General features: G+C 40.0%; 1 protein-coding gene across 1 annotated transcript in view; it reads left to right on the forward strand.

The window, feature by feature from the left end:
* The window catches only part of eif2b3 (eukaryotic translation initiation factor 2B, subunit 3 gamma), a 36,331-nt gene that overhangs the window by 15,519 nt on the left and 7,173 nt on the right, over positions 1-13,639 (forward strand). The window contains exons 4-10 of the mRNA XM_085378042.1: positions 640-799; positions 942-1,053; positions 8,379-8,468; positions 11,251-11,387; positions 11,852-12,042; positions 12,697-12,759; positions 12,943-13,091. Of these exons, the coding sequence (XP_085234168.1) occupies positions 640-799; positions 942-1,053; positions 8,379-8,468; positions 11,251-11,387; positions 11,852-12,042; positions 12,697-12,759; positions 12,943-13,091 (902 nt within the window). The remainder of the gene's footprint in view (positions 1-639; positions 800-941; positions 1,054-8,378; positions 8,469-11,250; positions 11,388-11,851; positions 12,043-12,696; positions 12,760-12,942; positions 13,092-13,639) is intronic.

A 13,639-nucleotide genomic window follows, 5' to 3' on the forward strand; every position in this document is an offset into this window, starting at 1 on the left:
CTTTTTACTAGATCAGCAGCTGAACTTTTTGTCTGACATCTGGTTCAGCTTTGTTTCCATGAAGACAGATGCAGAAACTCTTCACTACCTTATACCACAATACCTTTATTCCCTTTTGATTCAGGCTCCTTCCTGTTTTATTTAGATCTGTGCTTTTTGGTTTAATTTTTTTTTTTTTTAATTTACCGTTTAACTGAGCTACTCAAGTATAATTTTTTTTTACCTTTATAAGCTATAACCTATTGCATAACAAGGCAACTTATATTGCTTTCGTATTAAAACATAATGTCAAACAACAAAATCAGAAGAGAAATTGTATATTCTCAAACAGAGATGGTGAATAACAGCAGAAATCATTACTCACTACTCTCTGTAATCAGAGTTTAAGTCACTTTAACAAAGGGCCAACAAGCACCTGCGGAAATAAAGTTTATGTATACAATAGTCTAAATGCTTCACCCTGCCAACTGTATTTCAGCCATTTCTGTGTCTGTTTCAGAGTTTTGTGTGTGTGCCTGCAAGCTCCTGTCAAAAGGTTCATTATGTTAGACATTCTGTTGTGTCTTACCGTTGCGCTGTCAAGTAAATACATCAGCATGAATAGATCACTGTGATTTTCTTTCAAATCTTTCTCTTAAGACCGACATCCTGGTGTTGAGTTGTGACTTGATAACAGACGTAGCGCTTCACGAGGTGGTCGATCTGTTCCGGGCGCACAACGCGACAATGGCCATGCTAATGAGCAAAGCCCACGAATTCACAGAGACCGTCCCAGGCCAGAAGGGCAAGAAAAAGACAGGTAAAATGAAAATAAATCTTAGAAAATGAGACCATTTTGCATCTGCTGTTTATGTAATCTATAATTTTTTTTTCCCTGCAGTGGTTTAACTGGGCAATTTTTTTTTTTGTATTAATAGTATATGTTGTGTATTTTTCCCCAGCTGAGCAGAGAGACTTTGTTGGTGTTGATAAGTCAGGAAAGAGACTGCTCTTCATGGCCAATGAGGCTGATCTTGAGGACGGACTATCAATCAGGAAATCCATTATGAGGAAGTAAGTCTAACCACACATTGCTTATTTATATGTCCAAATGAGCCATTAGAAATTATACATATATGTGAAAATCTACTCATTTCTGATTGGTTATCCACTTTCATTCAATCATTTCACTGTTGAGTCTTTGTTTTTGTTCACTTCAAAGGGGTCTCTGTCTTCTTAAAGGCTCCTGATTCTTCTGTATTAGTGGAATGACAGCTGTCCACAGCACGGTTTGTTAACCAAAGCAAATCAGTGTTCACTTTATAAGTTGCTGAGCATGTGCGGCACGTGTTCTCGTGCAGGTTCTTATTCCTCCATGCGTGGATCAGACTTTGGAGGTTTGCCTGATGGTGACGTGTTCTGTACATCTGTAGGTTCTTAGCTCTGGCAAAGCAGATGTTTAAGTTTCTAATCAGAGTCGGTGTGTTTTAGGGCGAAGGTTCTGTGGTGGCTGTGTGGGATTTTTGTTACAGGAAGAGTGTTCTAGGTAGGTTTTTGTTTCGAACTCCTAAAATGCATGTATGTGTGAAAGCGGGTGTTTTGGGAGCTTGTAAATACTTCATGGAGCCAAAGACACAGTAAATTCTGGCCAATAAGAGGGGGGCCAGAGCAGCTGCTCGCATGCTTCTCTGCACAGAGAAACTCTTGAGGCACACACTAACATATATACACACACACACATTCTGTCTTATTTCATAAACTCAGAAATGCTTATATGAACGCATAACACAACCTCGAGGCGGACATTGATGGAGAGAAAACAGTCACACATTGTCACAGTGTTATGGAAACCTATTGAGCCCACAGCTAAACATTTACAGCTTATACTGAAAGACTTCCAACACTGAAAGCACCTCTGATCATTTATACGCTCGCATGTCACACACCCACACAAAATTATTTTTTGCCTGAGGTAGTAAGCAGAGTAAATGCCAGAGTATGGATTCCTGTTTCCCACCTGTAGCTACCTGACTGTTTTCAAAAGCAGTATCACCCACAGAGTAGTCACAGCTTACACGTACTGTACATACAGGTTATGAAGCGTCTTTTGGATATTAAATGTTCGTATTCGTGTTACATTTGTACACATTAACATTTCACACCTGTAGTATCTTTTGCAGTTGGTTCTTTTCAGTTTCTGTGGAACGTTAGTGAAAGAAAAATGAATCGGTGAGTGCAACCCCCTGAATTTCTTCATTGACTGGCGTCCGTTTAATTTTCCACTTCATTCACTTCATTGAACCAGTTCTTGTTGTGTGCATCCCTCCACACAACCAACCATCTGTTCTTACAGTCTCCATGCTTGTTCTGCCTCAGCCTCTCTGTAATTTCTCTTCCCTTTCCTTCTCTATAGTTTCCACATGGTTGAGGTGTGTTAGCTCAAAACATTCTGCACATGTGAGATTGTTTGACCTGGAAATCGCTTAAACGGTGTGAAAGGAATCCAGCAGAGCTTCCTCTCATACATTAGGCTCCACCTGTCAGAATGTTGTGGATGTAGGTCTGGAGAAATGGTTGACTGTGTATTAATCTGCTGATTTAACAGGATAGTTCGGAAAACTAGAACGTTTCAAGCAAAACAAGCAAAGCCCCAAGTTTAGCAGCTAGTTTTGGGTTTTTGGGAGGTTTTAAAATTATGACATACACTTTAGGTGCGCCTGTTCAGCTGATCTTTAATGCAGATATGTGATTAGCCTATCGCATGGCAGCAAAACAATGCATTTGGGGATGCAGACATGGTCAAGACGTCTTTTCGAAGTCCATACTGAGCATCAGAACGGGTAAGAAAGTTAATGTAGAAGTTTTTGAATGGGACATGGTTTTTGGTGCCAGACTGGCTGATCTGAGTATTTCACAAACTGCTGACCTTCTGGGATTTCTCACACAAGCATCTGTAGATTTCGCAGAGAATGGCTTGTTGATGCTAAAACTGAGCAGTGCTAATATGCCACTGCTTACCTGCTTAGTATGTCCATCCCCTTGTGACCAGAGTGTATGCATTTTCTAATTGCTGCTTCTGACAGCGATAACATCCATGCCATAAAGCACAAATAAACTTTGGTTTCTTGAACATGATAGCAAGCTCACTGTACTCAAGTCAAGAGATGTAGTGAACAAGAGAGTCACATGATGGATGGGCAGCTGATAAATCTACCACAGCTGTGTGATCCTATCATGACGATATGGAAATCACTGGGGCATTTTTCCAGGACCTTGTTGAATCTGTGCCACAAATAACTAATGCAATTCTGAAATCAAAAGAGTGTCCTAGTACTAGCATGTAGTGCCTAACAAGTGGCCAGTAAGTGTATAAAGGAAAGGCAAGGAAGCTTAGGTCAGATCAACTGCAGTGATCTTCAGCAAAACAGACTCGGAGTTACTTACATCTGTTACTAATGATGGCACACGTGGGGCTAAAAGCCAATAAACACAAATATTACACAAAGTACCTTTTAAAAAAAATTAAATAACTTCCCTTCCAAAGATCCTTGTACTAAATTTACTAAACATATGTATCAATGGTCCCACATAATGAGTGTGTTTGCACAGGATTTGACAGCTATCAACATTAGTCTGACTGCACTTGCAGAGCCATGCGCACTGTAGGCTTGCAACACAAGATCAGATATGTGAATTCAATTGAGAAAGCATCTATGGGGCTAGTTTAATATTACGAGAATCGCAAATTTTGCTTTGGAGGAGTGGTTAAATTGTTTTTTTAAAAAGCCCTTCAGCACTGTTGGCTCTTGTGAAAACCTGACTAATGAGGGTATTAACGGTCATTCTGCTGCATCTGACTCACCATCCGCTGTGGGGTTTTAGTTGTAACTAAATAAGACATTATGCTGTGTGTGTTTGAGAGCGAGAGATGTGACTCCTCTCTCCCACTGAGGACTTTAGTGGTACTTTAGTAGTCAGTCATTAATCCAACAGTTGAGTCATCCCTGCCTGCAGAGGCACTAAATTCCTGCTCCCTTCGACAATGAGCTCTACAGCACTCGCAGCAACCAGAAATCACATGATGCTGTTGTTAGGAAAGGCAACTTGATTACTAATGTTCGGGTAATATATGTACTGTTACAATGGTGCGTACTCATTAAACACGAACATTTCAAAGTCAGCATGTGTAGAAGTAGTTAGTGTGCTCATGCTTCAGACTCCTCTTAAAAACTCTGTTTCCAACAGTTTTTTCTGCTCTTGGGTCTGCGGTATGTCAAGGGGAAGGGATTTTCTTAACATGGCATATGCAGACCCCCCAAAGGTGTTGTTCAAATGTTCAGTTTGTCAGTTACAGGCAATCAAAGAAAGTTGACTTTGAGGAAGACGAGCTAAGTAGTTAAACCGAGGCTCAGTATGAGGGAAAATAAGGACTTGTTTTGAATTGGTGATCATGCAAAGCTGCTATAATAGATTCCCAGAATAAAAACATATGGACCTCAAAATTATTTTAACGAGGCCCCCTTAAAAAAAGTTAATATGTTTTGGTTTTATACTGCAACAGTCTTGATATGGTGATACTTGTACCTACTGTGCTGCTTTTTATGGCTACTAACATATTTTTATTATGATTCAGGGCACCTGTTCTTAACCTACAAACACACACACACACATCGTCATTCATAACCCAATTATCCAAGGCTCTGTCTCTTGCCCGTCTGCAGGTGCTAAACAGTGATGTCACATGCTGGGTGTTCTGATGAGTTTTACTTTATGTATGCGATAGCCACACAGAGACTTACACCTGGGACACCCGTAGAGCATGACTGTGTGTGAGAGTGAACATGTGTTTTTATGCTTTTTAATAAAATACCTCAACACAGACAGACACGCACCGAGTTTGATTTAGAGCTTTTACCATCTGGTGTGTGTGTGTGTGTGTGAGACTAAGTAATCCTCCCGAGTCACTCCAGTTATACTGTAAGCCTGGTGTTTGAGGTGGGAGGGGAAAGCTTGTCGAGAAGATCTTTTTGATGGCTCCTGTGGGGTCACCACAGATATTTTTCTCCTCATTTCTTTTATTGCTGTTTTAAAAAAATTGCAGTTTAAATTATTAGTTGTGTGTATGAGGAGAAAAAAACCCAGTTTCAGTTCAAATCAGTTAAAATGATCAAAATAACACTTTTTTCTTTTTCTCTCTTTTTTTTTTTTAAACATTCACTAAATCTTGGTCATATATATATACATAGTAGGGGTGCAACGATACACAAAATTCACGGTTCGGTTCGATACTTTGGTGTCACGGTTCGATATTTTTTCGATACAAAAAATGTTCATGCCTTTTTAATTTGTCATTTATTAAAATTGTAAATATATATTTTAACTCAAACGTACAGTTTTTAAATTTAATGTTGCTGAAACAACAAAGTAATAAAAAAGTAAATCTATCTGTAATAAACTCTCTTTTCCAAAGAGAGTTTTCCAAAGAGAGTTTATTACAGAGAAATGTCTCTTTCCAAAATAAAAGCTATACTATACGCTTCTTCTGGGCTATATTCTCAGCAGCATATTAAACATATCAGGTCCCCATAAGGAGAATCATGTGCTAACAGCTGTCTAAATGACTCAGGTAAAGCTTGTAGCATGCCTGCTTGTTGTTTTTGTCTGCTTCCACTTGTCTTTGCACTAGGATGATGTTGGAGTAAATGTGCAGTCATATTCGTTGTGTTCCCACTAGTGTTGTCAGCGTAAATCTCATTGAAATGACGTTAACGCCACAACACGGCAAATCTCCGTTAACGAGCTACCGCGGATCGCCCCGTGCGTGGGGCTGGACGGCGAACACGTTAACAAGCTAACTGCGCTAATGCACTAGTTCCCACCAATGTAATTGAGCATTGCGTGGCACATCCAACATACTGTTTTACTTTAGTCCATGACACGTAAACCTTCAGGGTCATACGTCACATGAAAACCAAAATAGTTCCAAACGCCAGATCTGAATTAGGGTGGGGGAGGTTTAATTTGCCATGTTGCAAGGAGAGCTTAACTTCTGTCTCGCTAGCTTGCCCTGCGCTCAGTGAATCTGCGTTCGACTACTCCGCCTAGGCTGCACTGTTGAGCGCAGATCCACTGAGCACTCAACACAGACAGCATCGTCAGAAGGAAAGTTGATAAAATAAATTAAAAATTTTGTATTGTTCAATACATATGCGTACCGAACCGAAAGCACTGTATCGAACGGTTCAATATCGATACAAGTATTGTTGCACCCCTAGTACATAGAGGTTGTTTAATCAGTGTTACATGCTAATTCCAAAAATAGGAGAATTGACATAAAGAGAAGGTGAAATACATTTAAGTGGAAATTCACAGACTTACAATCAGTCATGTGAAAAATACAGTGTTCACAGGACTCTACGCAGTCCCATGAAAAACCAAGTACACCCTTATTGCCTCCAAAGGAATTCAGAGAGAAAGAAGCAACCAGGTGCTGGTAATCAAATGCACTTGATTAACTCATCAGCAGCAAGTGTGCGCCTCTATAAAAGAAGTAGTTTTGGCAAGTAGCTGGTGTGAAATATTCAGGTGTGTGTTAACAGAATGCCACAATCTTCCCAGGAGTTGGGGAGATTGTGGCTCAAAATTGTGATGCTCAAAAAATCTGCAAAATCCTAAGAGCTATAGTTCAGACTCTGCAAGTCTCAGTTAGCAAGTTAAATGGAGAAAAAGATGGAACAAGTGTCGGTTGTTTGGAAAGCGTCTTATCTCTAAAAAGAACATGGCAGAACAGCTTGGGTTTTCAAAGTTGCATCTGAACAAAACCTGAAGACTTCTGCAGCAATGTCCTTGGGGTGGATCAGACCAAAGTGGAGATATCGGGCTGTAATGCACAGTACTACTTTTGGTGAAAAACAAATACAGCATGTCAGAACAAACAGTTCATACAGTTTTGGAGGGCTGATGATTTGGGCTTCTTCTGCAGCCACAGGAACTGGGCACCTTGGAGTCATAGAGCGAGCCATGAACTCCTCCGAATACCAGTGTTCCAGAGTCAACTAATGCTAACGCTTGGCCAGAATTGGGTAATGCAACAGGGCAATGATCCCAAACACAGCAGTAAATCTACAACAGAATGCGCAAACAAGAAAAGAATGGAGGTGTTTCGATGACCCAGGGAAACTGCTGTGGTGGTACCTGTGCCTGAATTGTGCATAAACGAATGCACACAAACGTCAATGAACTGAATCAACGCTGTGAAGAAGATTGAGACAAAATTCCTTCACAATGATGTGAAAAACCGATAAATTCAAACAGGAAACAATCACTTCGAGTTATTGCTGTTAAAGGTGGTTCTACAAGTTTTTAAATAATGGGGTGTACTTAGTTTTTCACAAAGCTGCATAGAGTTTCTGCACAACTGCAGTTGATTTGTTTTGGTTTCCTTAATTTTGTATGACTTCTAAATTTTTACACATCTTTGAATAAAACTTTATCACGTCAAAGTAATGTTGGCGTGGCTTCCTGCTGTCACACTCACTTTCCAGGGAGAGTTGTAATTATCATTCCTGTTGCTTTTAGTGTGGAATAATAAATCAAAACTGAACAACTCTGCAAACAGTGGATGTGTCTGTTTTTAATTTGGTCGGAGTTATTGTGTGATAATGAGACAGACTTCAACCTGTTTGTACAACCTTAAAAATCTAAATCACTGCGGCATGCTGTGAAAGATGGTAAGCAGTAATGAAAGGTCTATGTGATTGGTAATAAATGGGCTAAAAGTGGTATGGCCCTTTTAAGGAGGAATGCACCCCACAGTTTTTATTATGTCGTGGTTGAAAGGGCAGAGGAAGAAAGGGTAAGTAGTCGGAGAGGACGTAGGGGTGTTGATAGATTTGTTTATTGAAACGTCTGGGACTGCATTGTTTTCTTTAGGTTGTCGCTTCGTAAATGTCACGTTCAGACTTTTGACTCCGCTTCTCCCTATGTGAAAAAAATTGTGTGAATGAGTGAATGCATGACGGCTGCCCTCGGGGCGACATCTATGGTAGACGGCAGAGGACAATCACGCATTATAGCTGGTTTTGCCGTTTTTTTCATCAAGTGTTATAGTCCTGCGTGCAAAGGAACACAGATTAAAAGTGGCTTGAGCAAACGTGAAGTAAGCATTAAAGATAAAACCAGCAGGTGACGAAGAGAATCAAAGCACACTCCCCCAGAGGTAGCACCCAATTAAGATGGTAAAAGCAGCGCAGGTGTGCAGTGTGTATTTTAATCTATTCGTTTCTGTGCATCACACTTTTCCATTGTGTGCAAACGGTGGATTTTAATGCTTTGTTTTCACGAACTGAGGACACTTTGTGAGCTTTGATTTCCATCTCTGTTTTTCCTTTTACCCACAGACATCCCAGGATGCTCATCAAAACGGGCTTAGTGGACGCTCACCTCTACTGTCTGAAAAAGGCTGTCGTGGACTTCCTCACAGAAAACAAGTAAGTTTGGGGGGGTTGAATCTTTATTTTAACAGGAAGTCCTACTGAGATCAGACTGTTTTACAAGAGAGACTATACAAACTCACAAAATATTTCCAAAAATCTGCAAGAACAAAATACAAATAACCACACCAAGAAACACTAGTGAACTCTCAAGAAAAACATGTCTCCATCACCATATTCTTTATGATGCTTTTGAAGTGAATAATGAATATAAGTATGTCTATGTTTAGATCTTTCTGCAAAGTAAGTCCACAGTGGACATAAAAATTTCCCCAGACCTTTTTCACTTATTTTTGACTGTATTTTTTTTTGTTGAATTTTGAAATTTTCCTGTTTATGTCTGCTCCATGAGAGGTATTACCCAACAGACTTAGACACATATAGACACAAAATATATGCATACGCCCCACACTCAAGCTGACATGAACTCTACCTTGCTGCTTAATCTGTGTGTGTTTAACATGGTTACATGGTGTGTAAGGCTTTGAAAGGTTCTGTTAGCATGGTATTCTAGTGAGGTGTTAATTTGTTTTACTATGTGCCACTGAGACAGGCTGTTAGGCCTTTAGCCTCTGAAGTGAAGCGGTGTGACGGGGGAGCTCGCTATAGCCGGAGGAGTCTGTATAGGAGTCTGTCTCTGTGCTGCATCTGAAAAATGAAAGGCTAAAGCTGTTTTCACTATTTTGAGAATCAGGGTTTGTCAGCACTTGCTCTTGTTAACCTGAAACAGACAACAGGAAGCGGGCCGCTTCAAACGTTGTCACTTCTTGAATGCTGGGTAAATGCTTGCTGTGAATTTCTTTGACAAAACCTTATACAAATGCCTATTTTCACACAGGTAGTGGGAACTAGCACTTTGAAGTCCTAAAATTAGCATTTGCATTCTTACATTTTCCTTTTATATTAAGCAAATTGATGAAAATTGTTTTGACAATTTTGAAACAATATTATTTTCAGCAATATTGATTATTTGTCATGATTATTCGTTCATTTTAGGGTCAGTAATTTTCTAAATTTAACACTGCTTTCACTTCCATGTGATGCAACATGTTCCATCTTTATGTAAAAATAAAACTACTTTTCTTCATTTACCCAAATTGAGTGCATCTTTTAGAAGGAACAAAAAACATAAAAATATGAAAAGCACAAAATTACATGAGAGGGGACTGCTATCTTTGGTCAATGGAAGTGTGATTGCAGTTGTGATTTCAGCACATCTTTGTGAAGGAATATGTAGACGCACTGCACAGCCTGAGTTTTGTGGACGATTTGCGTCAGCAACAAAGCATTGTTTTTCTTGGCCTTCATGCCTTAATTATCCTGCAGTTTGTGGTGGTGCATTTTCAGGCATGTGAATAAGTGGCTTATATTGCTTTGAGGCGCAGACACACCTCTACAGCACTGTTTGCATCTGATTTCTTCTTGGTTAATATCACTAAATCCAAAGTATCTCCAAACAGCAGATGATAGTCCACTTTAAGCAGAAACTCTTTACCGTCTGCTGTGCCATACATTTGATTTTTGTTGTGCGTCTGTCTTTTAACACACTGTTAGTCATCCTGAGTACATCCAGGAAACCTCTAGTTGTCCAGTGCAGGGAACAGCTGTGATTGTCACATGCAGTCGCATTGTCAGGCTCTGATATAGGGAGCGCTTGATTTGCTTTTGCTTTGTGTTCTATTGGCGAAGCATTTACTTTAAATAGTGCTTGATTGTATCCGTTTAATTTTGGGAAGCAAATATAATATTATTTGTTGGCAACTTCCCAAAACTGGGTGGCGATGAGACTTCCACACGTGTATTTTGTAACTTGCACATTATTTCATGAAGAAGTGGGTACCACGCTGAAAGCCGAATTGTGGAAATCATTTATTACCCATTGTTAAAGTTCAACAACTATAAATGGAGTGCATCCACACCAGGCTACTTTTATTCCACTCAATAAATCCAAAGCCAAGCCAACAAACACAAATCCCCTTTACTAATCCTGTGAATATTTTTGGTTAAAGCACTTGAAAGTAGCAATTTGCCATAGAGATGCAGATGTAAATCTTACATCATTGCATCACCAACGCACCCTCTACCGCCACCATATATCATCTCTCTTGTTAGATGACTCATTTCTTTCTTCAGCTCTTTTCTTGGACTCTTTTCACGGCTCCTCTTTGCCTCTCTTCCTTTCTCCTCAATGTTCTTTCTCTGTCTCTTGCTCAAGGAGAGAAATGGACAGAGTAACTGTTGTTTTTCTCCTGTCATTCAGATGGAAATTCTAATCTCCCTTTAAAAGAAAGTAAGAGAGGGCAAGTGGAGGGGTGTGTGGTGTGGTAGAGAGGAACACTGAACACAGCGCAGTCCAGAGAGGAGGAAAAAGAAATTAAGATGAGGATATTGCCTCCTGATTTACACAGAGAGAAACTTCGAAGAAAGCTCACTGTTAGCTCTTTTTATTTTTTTTTAATTAATGTATTTCTTGCTGGAACATCATCAGTCTTTAGTCAGTGCTTCCTTTCCTGATTTTGATCGACGTCTTTATAGGGACAATGACTCCTTTATACATCATTCAATTATTTATTACATGCTGTTATTGAGTGTTACACAATTACTGCTTACAACTACTCTGGTGATATTCATAAAATACAACCATTTAATTCCAGTATAGTCTATATCTTTTCATTTTTACCGAGATATTGTAAGATGTTATGATTGCATAGCATGAACTAGTGTTTCTTACCTGATCCAGTTGCTAAATGACTAAATTAATGTTTCTTTTGTATCCTAGGTCTATCTCATCGATCCGTGGAGAGTTGGTGCCATATTTGGTGCGTAAACAGTTCTCCAAAACTGTTAACAGCCAGAAACTGAAAGACGACACAGACGATCAGACCCAGGAAAAAAACGATGGGCCTGCAAACCACGGTTATTGTTTGCATTCACATAACATATCTTCACGCTCAGAATCAGAGGAGGAACAGCATTTAACAACCCAAGCATGATTCTTCTTCTTTGTCTTTTGGCTGGTCCCTTTAGCGGCGCCACAGCAGATCATCTGCCTCCATCTCACCCTGTCATCAGCATCCTCCTCTGTTACAACACTCTGCATGTCCTCCTTCATTTATCCTTGTATTTTCTCTGTGGTCTTCATCTTTTCCTCCTTCCTGGAGGCAAAATAATTGATATCCTTTGTTCAGTACATCCACTATCCCTCCTCTGCAGATGTCCAAACCTCAGTCTTGCCCAAAGACTGCAACCTTTTTAAAATTCTTCTTCATCTTGCTTATAAACATTCATCATAAAGAACTTCTAGGTTAGGGCATCGCTGCCTAAGGCATCAGCTTCTAACCCTCTTCTCTTCCTGCATCTCTTCCTCTTTTGGTGTCCAGAGCTCCTCATCTCATCTCGGGACGAGCCTCTCCTCCAGCTGGCGCAGGAGCGCTCCTGCTGGAATGACCACCGTGGTGATATGAGTGAGGCCTACCATGGAGGAAAGCTGCGCTGCTATGTTCACATTATGGACCAGGGTCTGTGCTGCCGGGTTAATACTCTAGCTGCTTATATAGAGGTGAACCGACTGGTGAGTCAAACATTCGACTGTTTGTTTTGTTTGTTTGGGGTTTATTTTACGTGTATGGCATGACTACAATAGCCTAATCGTGGTTAAATGCTTATGTGTACATGCTGTTCCCAGAAAGTTGATTCTGTTTGTCTGGACGTAGCAACATCAGTGGGAGAAACGTGAGAAACCAGACTGAAGAAGTCACTTGAATGAGTGATGAAATGCATCTCCCACTGAAAACGCTACATCCAAATGAGTCAACTTTCTCTAATTTCCTTTCTTGGATGACATCACACCGCTGTCAGTAAAATGTCATCTTGAAACTTCAGATTTAGTATTTTCGGTCACCAATTTGATGATAAATTTACTCAGGTCATACATTTAGTAAGAGCTGGTCCTTTTATCAAAGACTTTTTGCAGTTGGACCGTGGGAACTGCCCCCTGATGGCCATTTTTAGGAATGCACTTTTAAGTTGACTTTACTTGTGAAGGAACATTTATGCCTCTCAGCTATTCTAAAAACTACAAACCTTGTGGTCAACATGTTTGGCTTTTTAAAAGAAACGTTGTAAACACGCGGACACTCCATCCATCTTTTGTTTACAGTCTGTTTTCAAACTCATTACTACTTTCTTAATCACTCTTTCACTCCCCCCGTTTTCTCTCTGCTAGGCCCCAAAGCTGTTTGAAGAACCATCAGTCCATCCATCCGCTGACATTTCTGAGAGATGTCAGGTGAATATAGACTACAAGCCATGCTTGTATTTCAGTTATCTAGCATTTCCCTCTTGTTTTGAACTTTTTCAGATTGTCTTCACTTCATCAGAGCCTTTTATTGTCGTCTAAAGGCACTTTACAATACGTGGACTAAAATTGTGTATGCATGTATCTCCGTTGCTGTTTGTGGTGGGCTTTCAGATGGGATCAGATAGTATCATCGGAGCTGTGTGCCACATTGCAGACAAGACTTCCATAAAAAGGTCTACTATTGGAAACTTCACCACTGTAAAAGAGAAGGTCAAAGTCACCAACTCCATCATCATGCATGGCGTTACCATCGAGGAGGGGTGAGAACACACACAGTTGTACACAGACATGCACACACTTGCTGAGGTTGTGTACTTTGAAATGGTTTCTTGAACGCATTAATTTAACCTAAAAAAAAAAAAGGGAATTTCACCTTGAAGGCATGTTTATAGATTAAAGTTTTAATTATCTGGCTTGTTTTTTTAAGTGTGAAGTTGCTACTTGCATGTGGTGGGTGACAAGCAGCAGTTAGCAAGCACACGTTTCTAAACAGAAGCATGAAAAAACACTTTTATCCTCCTGTTCAGCTGTTTATATTATTTACTTGACTTGAAGTGAAGGAACATTTATGCCTCTCAGCTATTCTGAAAAACCACTAAACTTGTCATCAACCTGTTTGGCTTTTTTAGAATTTATAAAAGCATAGATGTGGCTCCCTCTTCATTCGCTGCATACCTTTTTATTGAAGTGTGTGTGTGTGTGTGTGTGTGTGTGTGTGTGTGTGTGTGTGTGTGTGTGTGTGTGTGTGTGTGTGTGTGTGTGTGTGTGTGTGTGTGTCCGGTGATAGGACGTGTAACAGGTTTTTTGT

This window comes from Diplotaxodon limnothrissa, linkage group LG18 (genome assembly GCF_057381915.1).
Source record: "Diplotaxodon limnothrissa isolate DT_005_m linkage group LG18, D_limnothrissa_male_GT1.1, whole genome shotgun sequence".
Lineage (NCBI taxonomy): Eukaryota > Metazoa > Chordata > Actinopteri > Cichliformes > Cichlidae > Diplotaxodon > Diplotaxodon limnothrissa.